Below are 16946 nucleotides of genomic sequence, written 5' to 3' on the forward strand. Positions count from 1 at the left end.
ACTCTGGCCTTAATCATATCTAACAACCAAAATCCTTTCAGATGGAGAGAAATCGTATTAAATGGGGGTCTGTGTCCTAATGTGTATCAATTTAAGGGTCTTTGACACAGAAAAAGGTTGAGAAACACTGATATAGGTGACAATACCCAGTGGTGTAAAGTAAGTACTACAGTAAGTACCATTTTGAGGTATTTGTACTTTACTTGAGTATTTCTATTTAAATCCACTTTATACTCCATTACATTTCAGAGGTAAATATTGTACTTTTTACTCTACCACATTTAATAGACGGCGTTAGTTACTTCAGAACATTAATACAAATTATAATCAACAAATAGTGATGTATTAAGATGATGATGATCATTATTATGATGATGATATTATAGATTTAACCAGGCAGTAGAATACAAAGTAGTTAAATTAGCTCCATCTTTAACAGCTGCCTCATTACAGTGATGCTTTCACATTAATGCATCAATAATTATAATCCAATTATATGATATTTATTATTTTAAATGGACCATTCTGCATTAATGACTTACTTTTAAGTGTAAAGTGTATAAGTCAAAATTTGATGAAACATGATTTGGTTATTATTGGTTACTTGCTGTATGTCATTATACACATGCATTTTTAGATTTTTCATTTTTTTTTTAATTTCTTGAAATCAGGTATCTGTCATAAAATCACCATGTTATTCTTATAATCTTTTCCAATCAAAAATTAGCAGCTTCTTTTGCTGACCATGAGTAGAGGGATGATCTATCATTCAGTTGGATTATTTTCATCATCATTTCATCATTATTTATAACTCAATTCATGATATTCTTGTCTCTGTTTGTTTCCATGTCGAATGTGATTTGTGCGGGATTTTGCTCTACATTCTTTGATAGACACACAACAAGAGCGTCTCTTTAAGAAAACATGTCTGTCACACCAGGGCTCAAGGCAACAGCTCGCTCAACCAATAAATTATTCAGGCTCCTGTGCCACTGAATTTAGACATGGCAGAACAGAGCTGGGAGGCTGGGCAGAAACAATATCACCACTCCTCCTCCTGCAGCTTCCTGTAGTGGTACTTCTAAATAATCAAAGGACATTTCCTTTAACGCTCACTTATAAAACAGACCTTTAGCTTGGCCCACTTTTAAAACAGGGAGGACAAGTGTATATGGGATACCTCATGTGGTGATTCATACGGCTGACATCATCCTTTTTTATCTGTTGTGATTCACACTCTCTTCTTTATCTATCTCCATCTTCTTTATCTCTGTCTCTCTGAATGCTGCTGGTAGACCGTGACTACACTACAAAAGAGCATATCATTTCTGCACATGGATTAGACCTTGAAATCTTAATGCTGATGAATTAAATTAAACAATTGCATCAGATAGAAATGGAGGAGACAGGGGGGCCCGAGAGAGATGTTACACATCAAGCAAATGTGTCCATGAGAAAGGGAGAGAGAGAGAGAGAGAGAGAGAGAGCAATAGGAACGGTAGGACTGTGCAAAGAGCAAGGTCACAAAACACAATTGCATTGTGTTTCACTCAGCCTGAAACCTGAGCAGCCAAAGTATCCTTCCACCAGGAAGAGAGTTCCTGTTCACTACCCGTTATTGCTGCTAAACCTCACATGCAATGGACTCTGTGTTTTATCTTAATACAAGCAACAGAAAGAACAAGAAAACTGATTTAAACTAATAATAGGTATACAATGGAATACATTTGGAATTAAGCATCCATACAGTATAGGCAGTTGTATGGCAGATAGATCATCTATGCAGAAATATTAACTTCCGTTATTTCCCTTCAGATGGACGATAGTGAAAAGAAAATGTATTGATCTGATAAAGACAACCTCTTTAGCCACCCACCCATTACTGTCCTATATAGACTAGAGTGTGTGGGTGGGGTCACATGCACAAGGACACAGTGACATTATTAGGACCGGTCCTCTCATCTCTCCAATCAGCTCAATGACTGTCTAAGAGCTTCGCTACAAAAACATCTCTCCAGGCTGTTGCATTTCATCTTCGTCTTTTACACAGGCTGAACTATAAATATGGATTTTTCTCTCTCTGACTAAATAGAGGTCCCACACATTGATGTGACCTCATCACTAGATGTCACTAAATCCTACTCACTGGTCCTTTAATAAATCTTCAACATAAATTTCTTCAAAATTGTAATAATAGATCACAACCTTTTATGTAAGAGATTCTACGGTAGGCACATATATATATATATATATATATATATATATATTCTGACATGTCACAGTAGGATAAGCACAGGTGTTAATAATGAAACCTGCAGTAGGAAAAATGTTTTTGGCATCATTGGGCAAAAATTCCATAATAACCTTTCAGCATATTGTAATTCAAGTGTTCTGAGAGATAACAAAACTATTCTGTGACGGGAGACTTTGGCCAATCACAGGTCATTTCAGAGAGATTTCCTATTGAAGTATTGGCTGTGCTCTGGCTGGTGGGCGGTGCTTGGTATTTCTTCAACAGATCTCAACATGGCTGCCAGGTCACAAATTTTCTAATTTTACAGCAAAACAGTACACTACAAGATGTTTCTGAGAACATTTGAGGCGAGAAATAGGCATTACAGTAACAGTATCAGTGTTGCCTAGTTTGACCATTTGATCAGAGTTTGCGAGTGATTGACAGCTGCTCAGAGATGGCAAGGCTTCAGCTCGGCTCTGACTGCTTGTTTTCCTCCGCCCTGTGAAATCTTGCAGATGCCATTAGGAGCACTGGAGGACACAGAGGCACATGATTTTTTTTCAGATTATCTGTCTCATGCACTATTGTCAGGATATAGTGACCGTTTCATAAAAATAACTTATTTGAATCACATTTGCTCCATTTCTACCCACTGCAGCTTTAGAGATTACTGAATTCCATTTAGCTGCTTCAATTTCAGGCTCCTGGCATTGTGCTGGGACACTTAAATAGAACGTTGCGATAGTTAATGTTATTAGTAACACCACCTGTACTTTTCCTACTATGACAAGTCAAAATGTCTGCAGTTAAAAAAAAGGCCTTAGCCTATATTGTTTGTTTACCATTCAAATTTTGAGTATTTGCTGCAGTAAACAGAGGGTGTAAAACCTGCAAACTGCAATGCAGACATCCTATATCGCTTCAGAGAGAGGCATACAGGAAACACCACATTTGCAAAGGAAACATGATGGGCTAATATTTCTGCTATAATCCTGTTTCTGTGGCCATCAGTCTCTGCTCTGAGATGCTATATTGTGTGCTTCAGTGAATAGGCAGTTTCCATGGTGCAGAGACCTGCTTTGTGCCAGTTTGTCTCCCCTCAGCTTGATGTCCCTGGCTTGACCTACTAAACACTATTCTTAACAAATGCCTTTTTTCATTATGCTCCTATAGTTGTCCACAGCATTTAAAACATGTCCTGTAAGTAAACTGTTTTACCCCTTTAGAAAACAGATTGCATCCCGGCAATCTGCTGTTCTTAAAGGTCCCATATTATGCTCATTTTCAGGTTCATACTTGTATTTTGTGTTTCTACTAGAACATGTTTACATGCTGTAATGTTAAAGAAAACAACTTTATTTTCCTCATACTGTCAGCCTGAACATGCCTTTATTTACCCTCTGTCTGAAACGCTCCGTTTTAGCACATTTTGACAGAATTGCAACAGAATTGCATTGCTAGGCAACAGCTTGGGTCCATGTGTACTTCCTGTCAGCTGATGACATTCACATACACTGCAACCAGGAATAAACTGGGACACATTTAGAATGTTTACGTTTAAAATTGTGTCAAGGGTCTAAATATTGTATATTTGTGACATCACAAATGGGCAGAAATCGGAATACGTGCTGTGTGTATTTCCCTGTGGATTGAGTGTTTCGATACTTTCACGGTATTTATATAGGACTTAAGCCTGCTTTATAATAAAAAACATGAAAATCTCACTTTTTTATAATATGGGACCTTTAAGTTTAAATTAAAAAGTATTTAAACAGCAGTTTTTATATGAGGTGTTATAGGAGGGATACTAATATTGCTCCCTGTGTTTTTCCCAGCCTCTCCTCTCTCCTCCCTCCCTCCTCCCTCCTCTCTCTCTCTCTCTTCCCACTGTACTGCATTGATGCTGTTACCTCCCTCAGTGGTGATGTCACCGGCTCAGTGGAGCTCTAGCATCCTTACCGGAGACAGACATTCAGACAATAGGGCCATTTTGACCGCTTCAAGAGGGTGAAGAAGCGGACGAACACCAAAAACAAACAACCGACCGGCCTGCACCTTCCTTTCCTTCCCGTGTCGCCACTGGCAAGGCAGGGCCGAGAGAGGAGAGAGGAGGAGGGTTGGTGGAGGTGGTGGTTCAACAACACGACACCGTCGGCAGTCACCTCCTCTAGCTCTGCCCGTGTTCATGGAGAGGAGAGGCTGCTAGCAGACCTGGAGGAGACCGGAGGAGGTAGCTCCGGAGCGGGATAATAAAACACGACAAACACGGTCTCTACACGTTACTGGCACTGCGGAGGTAGGTTTTTATTTCTCCATTGTTCATTCAGTGCAGTGTTAACGAGGCGGTCTTTATTTACTTGGTGTTAAAGCTCCTGGGAGGAGATGAGCAGAGCAGGGTGCGGCTACTGGAGAGGCTGTCAGTGGAGGAGAGATGGAGAGAGAGATAGAGAGATATTAAAGATGCCCTGTAACATATATAACACCGTGTGTTATTTGATTAAATATTGTTTGATAAAATGTATTTTTAATTCTGTGAGCAGGACGACATGAATAAATGCCCTGTCATGGGGAGAAAGGTGAACTACAATGAGTTGCTAGTACTGCTGTCAGGCTCATTGAAGATAGCATAGCCTGTAATTATCATAAGCTATGAAATGACGCAATTACAGCAAGGAATCATCCTTTTCAGCCCAACCAGATATGAGCATTCAGCTAGAGTTCAGCTGAGGGGTTATGGCGTTGCTGTCATGCTCAAAAGCTACAAATATGAAATGTGTTTTATGGGTGATAATAACTGGTACATTGTATCAGACTGTCGTCATGCTGCTCTAATACACAGCAGCATGTGGTATGTTACATTATAGCCTTTGTCGCCGGGAAAATGGAGGCCAGCCACCCAGCTGAGCTGAGCTGCATCATCAGCTGATGGTCTGCTGAGCATCTGTATGACAAGATTATATGAACATGGCTGTTGATGATGTGGGGGGAAAAGAAAACATTTAAATCTTCAGAACTTTTGTTTTTATACACAAAAAAATATTGTGTTGCAGTGGGTGAGCACAACATACATGTGAATCTTCATCACTTCATTTTAGATATCAAAACAATATTGAATTTGGTGTTGAATCTTTAACATTATTCAGTCAATTTATTATTCATTTTATTTTTAATACTAATTAGTCCTCAGTATAGCCTATACATTACGGTTGCACCTTGAACTGATGTACATTGTAACACGTATACATCTCACAAATGAATGTGTTTAGGGGCCAGCTGTAGAGGGTGTACCAGTCCAGGAAGCAGGGTGACACAGCAAATTTACAACCCTCAATTATGAGGACAGACATCTGCGTCACAAAGCATATAGGAACACACTCTGATTAGTGATGCAACATCCGACATTATCCCAAATCTTGGGCATACATTAAGTTTAATATATGACGCTTTCTCTTATTGATATGCTATAAATTACGATAGCTATATAATATTCATAGTTATACCTGCAGTGAAAGCTAATTGTATCATATCGCTCGCTGTTAAAGCTTATCGATTGAAAACATTAAATGATTGTAATTTGATCTCCACAGTAGATGAGTCATGGTTGCTCTTGATACACTCACGATGACACCACACAATGAAATCACACAGTGATTTAATGTTCGTAAGTCGTCTTTTAGGAGACAGTGTGACGAGTTGTTCATGAAACGGAGCTGCTGAATGGAGCCAGACCCGGGATTTGTGGCTGGTTTCAGTGCCATTGTCATCCAGAGAAATAGCCTGACATTTAGCTGCTGCTGCACTTCTTTTGTTACTGCTAGCTTTATTACCCATCTCCCCTGGCTGTAGCTGACCATGCATGGTCTTTTCATGTTACAGCCCTCCTCTATTGTGCTCATCACGTCAACCATAAGGTGTAATGTTCTGCCCTTACCATTTTTAACACGCAAATGAAAAAATAGACCTCAGTTTTGCAACATAACATACTGTATCACATGTCAAAAAAGGTGGCATAAGTCTGTTTTCATATGAACTGATACATACTGATAAAACTATGAATTGTATTAATTGAGATTAACTATCTGCTCCCTTCTACAGACCTGCAGGCCCTACACCTGGGCACTAAAGAAGGTACCCCGAGGTGCTAGGAAGAAAGCACCATGGCTGGGGCCTCTGTGAAGGTGGCGGTGCGTGTCCGCCCCTTCAATTCAAGGGAGATCGGAAAAGAAAGCAAATGCATCATTCAGATGACTGGAAACACCACCAGTAAGTGCTATAAGAATAGCTTAAACTTCACCTACAGTATGTGTGCTATGTGTACTACAAAGAAACATAGATCGCATGAACAATTGCTTCCCACTGCATGAATGGGCATCAGAAGAAGTGTTTGGCAAAAGGCACTCAGCTAAATGTAAGCTTGAGCTGAGGGATTCTTCTTCAACCAGAAGGCACAGGTTCAGGCATCAGCATCGCGTCATCGCCAAGGCCGCGCCCTGTTTTGGGAGAAAGAAACACGGTTTTGCGTCACATATGGAGAGAAACAGGAAAATGCAGAAAAGCTGTGGTGTAGAAAGTTAACCGAGGCTTTCACACTGAGATTTGAGGCACATAAGATACACAAATATTCACTGTCAGTGTGGTAAATCGCTAAATGATGCTGGTGACAGGTAATACTGATGGATAGCTAGTGTTAGCTTGAGTGGGAGGCTGCTTCAGTACAGTCATACAGTATGGCAGCATCAGACTGTCGTCTCCAACTAAATCTCAGCCCATAGATCAAACAGTTGTCTATTAACACGTTGTTTTTTTACTGACAACACTTAGCCTAACGATACCTGGTGATTCAGTCAAATATGTAGCATTATAGAGTGGATATAGTCCGGATAAGCAACATCTAGCTACTATGTTGGGTCATTCATCCACTTGGATGGGGGAAGACCTATGGGGACCAATGGATTCCTTAGGTTTTTAGTTTCATATGATACCAGTATCTTCACTCCAGCTTTAAAACTGAGCCCGCTACAACCTTAAAATCGCAAGTTGTGTTAATGCGTTAAAGAAATTAGTGACGTTCAAACAAATTTGCGTTAACGCTTTTTTATTGCGTTAAATTTGACAGCCCTAATCTGTTGGATCTTTTGTTTTCTATCCCCCAAAGGGGGCGTGGCCTTGGCGATGATGGTCTAGTCTATCGCTGACGTTGACCTCTGACCCCCCTGCTGGGGGGGTTTACTGAAAAGATAAATTCCCTTGTGCATAGTACCAATTGTGACCTGTTAGGTGTGTGCAAATCTCCTGTGAACAAGCAAGACCTATTCCAAGATGTGTGAGGTGAGCAGGGAATTTATTTAGAATCAGCTTAAATTACATAAAAAGATTATTGAGATACTGTAGGAGATAATTTAATCTATCTATAGAGAAAATGTCACCTTGTTGAGGTCGTCTGCAAGATCGACAACTGTCTAATTATTACAGTGTCGATCTTTTCAGTTACTAAATCGGGTAGAGCAGTTATCAAAATGAAAATCACCTGTTCAGGAAAATCTCTCCATCATCATGCTGTAGGTGACATAATCTCCTGCATATTTGACCTGATATTTATTTCGGGCAAGCAAGGCCTGTTATGTGTTTATGTGGCCAGATTAAGCCAGATATTAGAATGGCTCCTTATTCAACATTTTAACATTCAGATCTGCCACTACCGCAAATATTCAATACGCACAATAACGGCAGATACATCTTTAAAGAAACAGAATGATTTTGTCCATATAAGATAAACCATACAAACATTTGTGTACTTGCCTCTAGCCACAGTAAAGTTTCCTGCAAAACCTACTGTATTTGTTTTTGTTGGCGTATGTTGTATGTGTCTGTAAGTATGTAGTTCACAGCAGCCCACATTCCTTGGGTTATTCAGTGCAGAGTGAGGACTCTGGTCGAGAGGAGACTGGAAAGATACTCGATATGTAGTCTGCTTAGGAAGGTAAAGCCATTTGTCAATAATGGATGAGGCTTCCTGAAATATTTACCGTTTGGCCTAATTTAACCGTCTCCCCCCTCCTTCCTCATGTCATGGGTGACTAGACAACAAGCTGGGTGGCTTTTTTTGGGCCGTCTTATTATAACTTTGTGATTTGTTGCATTTTGTGATGTAGCTCCCTGTTAGACATAACATTTACAATCTTAAAAAAATCCCAAATTAATGGATCCAATTTATAAAGAGTCCCTCCAGGATTTCACAGCATGAAGGTGAATACATTTTGTTGACATCCACAGTAAGAGTGGTGTCATTGCCACTACAGCAGTGGACAAGGATCATTTTGCTGTCAGCAGTGTCTCCTTTAACAGTGTAAACTTAGATCCACAGGGAATATATTATATACAGTGTGGATACCACTGAAATGTCCTTGGAGACGCCCCATTTGATTTAATCTGTGAATTTGAATTTTTCTAATCACACAAAGTGGGTCTGTTGTGTTTAATTAAGCATGCTACCATGATAATCATTATGGTGTTTGCTGGTGCTTTACTGCATTCTAATTTGGTCAGTTCCTTCTTATTCATTGCAATATCTTATCCTATTCTTCAATTGTGTTGGTTTGGAGACCTCCTGAGGGAACCCAACGTAGTAGTTTTGCAGTACAAAATTTACTGTGACTCACTCAACAGTATACAAAGCCAATCAGGCTGTCATAGCACAGCAGACCTTGTAAATAGGGGTGTAAGAAAATATCGAAAATATCAAGTATCGCGATTCGCAATATTATGTTTTGTGATACTGTATGGATTCTCAAAAACACTATTGATTTTTAATTGATAGTTTACATGCAAAGCTGAACTCCGTCAATACTTTTTCATTTGCAAAGAGATACGCCCTCTTATGTGCTGCTCAAAGTAGTGCTATGATCTTGGATGTTACAGGGACTGTGATAAATGCAAATGCAGATCCCACTGTTCTGATTGCATAAAAAGTAAACTTTTTTTACTCAGATTTTATGTACAGTATGTGGCGGTGTGTTCTTCATACTATGACAGCTTTTTTAGATAAAAAAATCGCAATATATCGCCTTTCTTACAGTATCGCAATATATTGAATCGTAACCCCTGTATCATGATTCGTATCGCCAGATTCTTGCCAACACACAGCTCTAACTGGTCTAACATATACCATAGATTACTCACCCATAAAAAGATGGGGGGCCAAAATTGACTGTAAAAAATCATTCTTTCTTTTGTTTACTTGGCTGCCTCTGGCGTTTATTTTTCAGAAATGTAGGTTTTTGTGATTTATTTATTACAGTCAAATCATAAATAGTTATTATATTTAATATAAGTAACACAAGCATGTGCAAAAGATTTTCTCAGACCTGCATCCAGTTAATCAGGGAGCTTGTGGGCTTGATTCCCCACAATATAAATCACTTTACAAGCTGGTAAATATGTAAATTGCAGTTAAAGTTTCAGGTAAAAGGAGCATTGCAGTGGACATTTTGACATACTAAAAAGAAGCCCCTCCCCCCCCCCCCCCCCCCCCACGCTGATCATTTTACAGACAAAAGTAGGTCTGTGTGAACAGATTTTAGTGAGGCCTAAATCACGTTTCTGTTAATCTACCTCAAAATCCAGATTTGTTTTATTAATATGTCAACAGTATTAGAAAACGTCTTGCTGGTCAGACCCACACACAGCACAAAGCTGCTTTCAGTGAGACTGCAAAGTCTTTCAGCAGAGCAGATTGTTCTCTTCTAAACCAAGTCAATGGCTCTGGATGTGGACTGGAGGATGTGAGCAGACTGATGTCATTGGTTGTCTGGAGGGGGTACAGAGGCAGGGTATAAATGCCCCCTTGTCTTTTTGTAGTCTGGGCTGAGGAAAAGAAGACGAAGGAGTGGGGTTTTTTGTGTGTGTGTGTGTCTCACACTGCCTCTGCTTTGTGCTCTCTGACACTCATGTGTGGGTCAATACCCCAGTTCCCACAAAGCAGGAGAATGGCAGTAATCTTGTTGTTGGAGAGATCTTCCCTCCCACGCTGACCTTAATTAAGATGCAGGGGACAGACCTGAAGGAAAATAGGCCTCTCTTTAGAGGGCTATTGGGGGCATATACTTGGTGGATAGATTTATATTTATATTTCAGCAAACAACTTATAGACTTGTAAGAAATTTCACTAATGGACCCAGAATATCTCTGTGTATACTTAACCAGCTCTTGCAAATGTATGTTGTTGTGGTATATTATGTGTGTTTGAATGTAGACACACAGATTCATGTTCCTTCTTAAAAGGTTTTAGCACAAATAAATACCTCATTAGCATAATGTTTACTACTCCATCATGCTAAATTTGGTATAGACACAGTGCCTCTTGGTACTTTGTGTCTTAGGTTTTATAAACTGGGATAGAAGTCCAACATAAAGCAGCAGACAACATGCCACCTAGAGCCAGTGCTGCTGTTGGTGCTGCTGTTGCTGCTGCTGCTGAATATAGCATCTACGTGGCTCTCCTCCAGCCTCTGTCAGTGGGTTCACATCCCCTCAGCCAGACCTGCTGACGCAGACACATTTCCTCCCCTATTGACTGGGGCAGGTCACCCGTGATAGTCTGACCAGCATCACTCAATCACAATTATGAAGACAAACATGGAATTTGCCATAATAAGATACAGAAAATATGATGTATAATACCTAAAATTAAACTGGAGCAGACAATCACCACTATAATTAGGATAAATGATGTGACAGTGATAACCACGAGCAGTGGTGTAGTTTTACAAAATACTACTATACTGTTATTGTATATACTATATACAGTATATATATTTTACGGTTTTACAGTGTATCTGTATATATATTTATTACTTCTCAATACGCATTTACATTTATTACAGTCCTGTTTACATTTAGTTAATTCATTACTGTACACCTGTCTACAACACATTTATATTATTTTATTTTATGTTTTACTAATGTATATTTTATCCGTATATTTTACCTTCTGCACTTTTTATGTCTTAGATTTCAAATTTTCTTACTTATGTGATTTTAATTTCATACATATTTAATGAGCATTGTTGGAGGGAGCCTGAGATCCAAGATTTTCATTGCCAACGACTGCATCTCTGTAATTGTTGTGCACATGACAATAAAGATCTTAAAGTTGAACTAGTTTATATACTAGTATATTAAACATCACACCTGCTGAAAATAAAGTGCACTCTTTTCATTTAGGGATACATCAAAATATACAGTATATTTATTTTCAATTTCCAATACAAATTTCTGGGAATACAAAATCACAGATATGGTGTCAAAACATACCCTACAGTATCATCAATATAGATCTTAAAAATAAAGATGGAAATATCCCTTTGTAATAAGTAATGTAATGTACTATGTATAAATGTAATATTCAGTGTAACTATAGCTTTGTAATACACCATTTTTCAGCAGTGGTGAAATGGTATCCTGTATTTGAAAGTATTTACAGTAAAATGGTTTAAGTATCATAAAAGTCATCAGTATGAAAAAAAGCAGCTGCTCAATTGTTACATTATCATATAGGAAAACTAGTTTGATCATCAAATCATTTGAAATAATTTTTAAGCAAACATATCAAAATATAAAAAAATCAGGTACCAGCTTTTTAAATGTGAATACTTGCTGTTGTTTTAATATTTTGTTATATTCAAATTAGTAGTTTGGGGTTTTGGATGACTGGTCAGACAAAACAAGACATTTTATCATGTCAACATGGGTTGTGGAAAATAGTGATTTTCTGACATTTTATAAACTAAACGATTAGTCAGTCAAAGAAATAATGGGCAGATCATTTGATAATGGCAATAAATGAAGGAACAAAATAACTTCCAATTAATGGATAGCTAACAATTATTTACAAAACAGCTCTTAATCAAGAACTGTATAATAGAAAATAATTTACTAATGAACAGACTGCAAGATACTTAACCAGTGTCAAATAAGTGGTTAACCATAGAGCATGTCTCCATCCATTTTAAATGGTCTAATGGTGAATTATTATGCATTCAAATCAGAATTTGGGAAGTTGACTCTTGAAAATAGAGAACTACATATAGCTCATATTAATATTTCCTACTTTATGTTTCTCTCTTTCAAAGATGTGATTTGTGTGGTGTACAAATAAGTGTGAATATCAGTGATGTACACTAGTACAAGTCTAATCTTCTACTACTAGAAGTCAGTATGTGTAAACATTACGCTGCTAAAAGAGGACATATTGTGGATACGTGCGTACACTCCTGACCACTTCTGGTTTGTGAGCACCGTCAACACCAGAAGAGAAATGAGTTGCTATTGTATCCCCTCTAATTACGTTTACCCCCCATGACATGACTTCCAGACCTGGCGTCATCTATAAACCCAACACCTTGTGATTAAAAAGCGTTTCCATCGTAAAAATAGAAGACAGGTAGTAAAGAGGAGTATGATGAAGATGGGAGACGTGCTCTGTGTGCTCAAAACGCTGCTAAAACTGGCCTCAGGTGGAAATTACTCTGACACAAGCTGTGACCACTGAGAGCGTCACCCAAGCTACTGGATGCAATTAAAATAGGCAGCCCTGCCCAATGCTTCCCTGTAACACTCATATATTCTGCCAATCACTGCCACTCTAAAGTAATTACCTTATCTGAGAGCGAGGCGCTTTTCTTTCCGGTGCTGGGGAACGGGGGGTGTATGAATCATACTGCAATCAGAGATGAGTAAGCAACAAGAGGAAGTCGTACTGCAGAGATTCTGCTTCTGGGAATAGTCGGATCCTAATATATTTTGCATTTTAGAGATCTGGTAAATGTCTCCTTTTATAAATGCTCAATTTATAGAACAAAGTCAGTGTTATTTACCAGGAAAACCAATCAGTTTCCTTCCTGTTGTCTCCTCGTGTCAGCTTGAGTATGTATGTACAGTATGTGTGTGTGTATATATATATATACAGTATATGTATATATATGTACATTATGTGTACACTCAAGCTGACATGAGGAAAGAAATTGATTGGTTTACCTGGTAAAAAAGCTGACCTTGTTCTATATACAGTATATACAGTACATATATATATATATAAGGGTATGTATTTAGGTCTTACTGGAATTTCGAGTGATGTCATGATGTCTCTGATGTCATGACACATTACTGTAGAAGACCATTTGTGGCAGGAGACTGCAGAGGAAATGAGCAGTATGGAAAACATTTCTAACTAATTAATGAAATTGATTCTGTGGCTGTGGTCTAGCAGCAAACCCTCATGTATTTTATGACAATCATAATTCGCAGAATTCAGATAAATATAAAAGAGGGCACTCTGTGTGCCAACTGTAGTACATATACATATTTGGCCATCTTCCAGGGTACCTGGTGGTCACGTTTTCCCTAGTAAACGAGGCCTCATGTCTTTGTCATGGGCCTGAAACCGGAAACCCACGTCAGCCACACTGGCCTATATTTCATAGTCGGAAACACAGTAGCAGCGTAGAAAGGAAATAACAGTGTGTACACTTACTTGAGAGCGTACTTAGCCCTGGGCCTTTTCCTCTATTATCGACCGCATCTGCATTAGCAGAGAAAATGGTGTCTGGAGCTCTGGGAGCAGGGAGGAAGCATTGTCATAGTGGGCATCACCAGACCACACCAGCTATATTGTTCTTGTTTGGGCACGCTACCATGTGCTGCAGTATCCACACAAATACCCCTTGATGTCAATACATCAGTCTGATATACTGTATGCCTCTAGAAAAAAACAAGCATTTGCATTTATGTATCTGATATTTTGCCTGTTTACTTAAACACAATGTGAATTATAATTGTAAAATGTCTCTAAATCATGACAATGAACACATCACACAGGCTATATTTGTTTCTGAAAGCATTTTTCTACTGAACTCTAATTGCTTTTTGATTTCTTTTGAGAACATTAGTCTTTCATGTGGCTCTGTTTTCTGTTGTCGGATAAAACACGTTATTTCTGAAGTTAAACATTTAGACAAGAAAGAACTTATGAAATATGAATAATTAATATATCAAAAGAGTCGTGTGTTTTTTCTTTTAAGCCCTGTTTTTGTTTGATTCGTGATATTGCGTAACCTTTCCAGATGCATATACTGCACATATACAGCTTGATTAGCTGCAAACTAGCCCTATAAGCTACACTTCACTATAAAGCCGAGGAACTCCAGAATACAATGGGTTAACATAATAACATAACTAAGAGATGAAGTGAACCAGAACAAGATGTACTGTATGTCATCATCATGAAGTGAATGAGTAGCTACATGTAGTTGGTTTAGGGTCACAGAGCAGACATATCTAATATCAAGTTAGATCAGATACTGTATCAGTAGGAAGTGATTTGATCAGAGTCATCATCGTCCTGGGGATGTAAATCTACCAGACCACAATGTTAGACTGGGATTCTCTGTGACTTAAAAGCTAAAAGCATTGACCATCAAAAATCAATAAGACTAATAATTATAATAATGGTAATTTAACAGGGATGTCACAATACCAGAAATGTAGTAGTCGATACCAATACCAGAGAAGTCACGAGTCTCGATACCCAATTCCATACCACGGTAAAAAAACAAAAACAGAACCATAAATCCTATGTTCTTCAACATACACTCCTTTAATATCGTTAACATACTGGTTTTGCTAATTTATTATTAATCCTTGATGATCTGCCTCAAGTTTCTTGCCAAAATTAAATTTTATAAAGATTACATTTGAACACATCATGATAACAAATTTACCTTACCTACCAAATACTAATTGTTACTGAATAGAGCTTGAATGCATCATAATATAACTAAATGCAACCTCCATACGTTAGCTGTTGGCTCTGTTATTTAGCCAAGTAGGACCGTGCTGCCTCCTGCCAATTTCAACACAGATTTGTTGTTCACAATGTAACCTTATCAGGGACATTTTCTGTCGTCCCCGGGACGACGGTACTCTGTTAGTCTTGAGCCCTTATCCCCAGTACCTATGGTAACTGCGGTACTGTAGAAAAACAAGTACCGTCACGTTTTCAGAAATGTGGCATCGACTTGGTACTGAAGTATTTGTTCTCATGACATCCCTTTTAAAGTTATTAATATATAATGGGAAAAGGTATTTTCCTGTTTGCTAAACAGACACATGTAACTTACAGTACAGTTGGTGGACATACAAATACCTTAATGCGTTTCTCTGACAGTCTGGAATAGATTTACTATGGGAACGTTTTTCAGTTTGTTTAAGGCTAACAAGAGATAACTGAGCCTGATGAAATGCAGCTCAGGGCTGACGGGTGTTTCAGACTGACACTGTTGAAAGATGAGCTGAGCCTGACGAGCTGAGTCCTAAAATGGCCTCAGGTAGATAGAGAAACCTGGTAGGGAACAACATGGCCTTTTAATCTGGCACCGCTATCAGGCCAAACTGTACATTGGAAAGTAGGAATTAAACATAGCAAAATAGTATCTATTTTATCCAACAATGTAGTGTTTTGGTGTGTAATTTGTGTTACAGCCTCGCAGGGCCACCAGCAGGGCTATTCTGAAATGTTTTAATGTTGTTTTTTTCATGTGCATGATATTTAGTCTGTCAGATGCTCACATACAGTAACAAGTTTGTATTAGATTGTATTTTCTACTGATTTATTCAGTGTTTAAAAGCAATAACTGTTTGTGCAATCCTGTAGATTAATTTCTCTAATGTGGGCAAAGAGACTGTGATTAAGTTTAAATGGCGTTTTGCATTTTTTTTCAACGACACCAATATAATAAGCAGATGGCAACTGATATAACAGGATGTATGTATTTCAGTCCATGCTGCCACCTTCAGTGGGGGGAAATGTTTTCTCAGGATTCTGTGTTCATCTTCCAAAAACTGCCAAAACTGCCGGTTTCTTGTCCCATCTGCAGTTTAACGCTTTACTTTAGCACAGAGGCCTAAACACTACATGACTGTTTAGTAGAGAAACAGGAGGCGACCAAGGCTTTTCCAGTTCTATTAGCACAACATGACACCGACACAGCTCAGATACAGTTTCACGTGGGCGTCTCTCACCCTCCCTCTGACCAGTGTTCCTTGTCCTGTCTTTCAGCCATCAACAACCCCAAGCAGCTCAAAGACAACAAGAGCTTCAACTTTGATTACTCCTACTGGTCCCACACCTCGGTAACTCTTTCTGCACCCCCACAGCGCAAATGTTGTACAGACACCCCAACAAACACAAACATTTGCATCACTGCGGATTTCTTTATGTTGCATTTTAAGATTTAAGTCGCTGATTATTGATCTCTGTCCACAGCCAGAGGACATCAATTATGCCTCTCAGATGCAAGTGTACAAAGACATCGGAGTAGAAATGTTGCAGCACGCTTTCGAGGGATACAACGTCTGCATCTTTGCTTATGGTCAGACAGGCGCTGGCAAGTCCTACACCATGATGGGGAAGCAGGATGTCAAGGATCAACAAGGGATCATTCCCCTGGTACTGATTATTGTGATGACTCGACCAGTGCTGATAGTAAATCAAAGGAAAGATGAGTTTGATTGTCTCGGATGCAACAATTGTAGGAATAATGTTCTTATTTTTCTCCTTCCAGCTGTGTGAAGATCTTTTCACTAAGTTCAATGACAATGCAGACAACAGCAAGTCTTATTCTGTGGAGGTAAGCATGCAATGCCCTCTGCTTAG

At 38.8% G+C, this 16946-nt stretch overlaps 1 protein-coding gene across 12 annotated transcripts in view; it reads left to right on the forward strand.

Annotated features, from left to right (window-relative positions):
• The first annotated feature begins 4012 nt into the window (after positions 1-4012).
• The window catches only part of kif1aa (kinesin family member 1Aa), a 48782-nt gene continuing 35848 nt past the window's right edge, over positions 4013-16946 (forward strand). For 3 of the 12 annotated variants that reach the window (XM_037770279.1, XM_037770280.1, XM_037770283.1), the window contains exons 1-5: positions 4014-4532; positions 6332-6499; positions 16350-16423; positions 16557-16739; positions 16855-16920. In XM_037770279.1, the coding sequence (XP_037626207.1) occupies positions 6394-6499; positions 16350-16423; positions 16557-16739; positions 16855-16920 (429 nt within the window). In that variant the 5' untranslated portion in view covers positions 4014-4532; positions 6332-6393. Of the gene's footprint in view, positions 4533-6331; positions 6500-16349; positions 16424-16556; positions 16740-16854; positions 16921-16946 lie in introns of all 12 variants that reach the window. The other 9 variants (XM_037770282.1, XM_037770287.1, XM_037770290.1 and 6 more) reach the window with 6 other exon arrangements.

Source organism: Sebastes umbrosus, chromosome 5 (genome assembly GCF_015220745.1).
Source record: "Sebastes umbrosus isolate fSebUmb1 chromosome 5, fSebUmb1.pri, whole genome shotgun sequence".
Lineage (NCBI taxonomy): Eukaryota > Metazoa > Chordata > Actinopteri > Perciformes > Sebastidae > Sebastes > Sebastes umbrosus.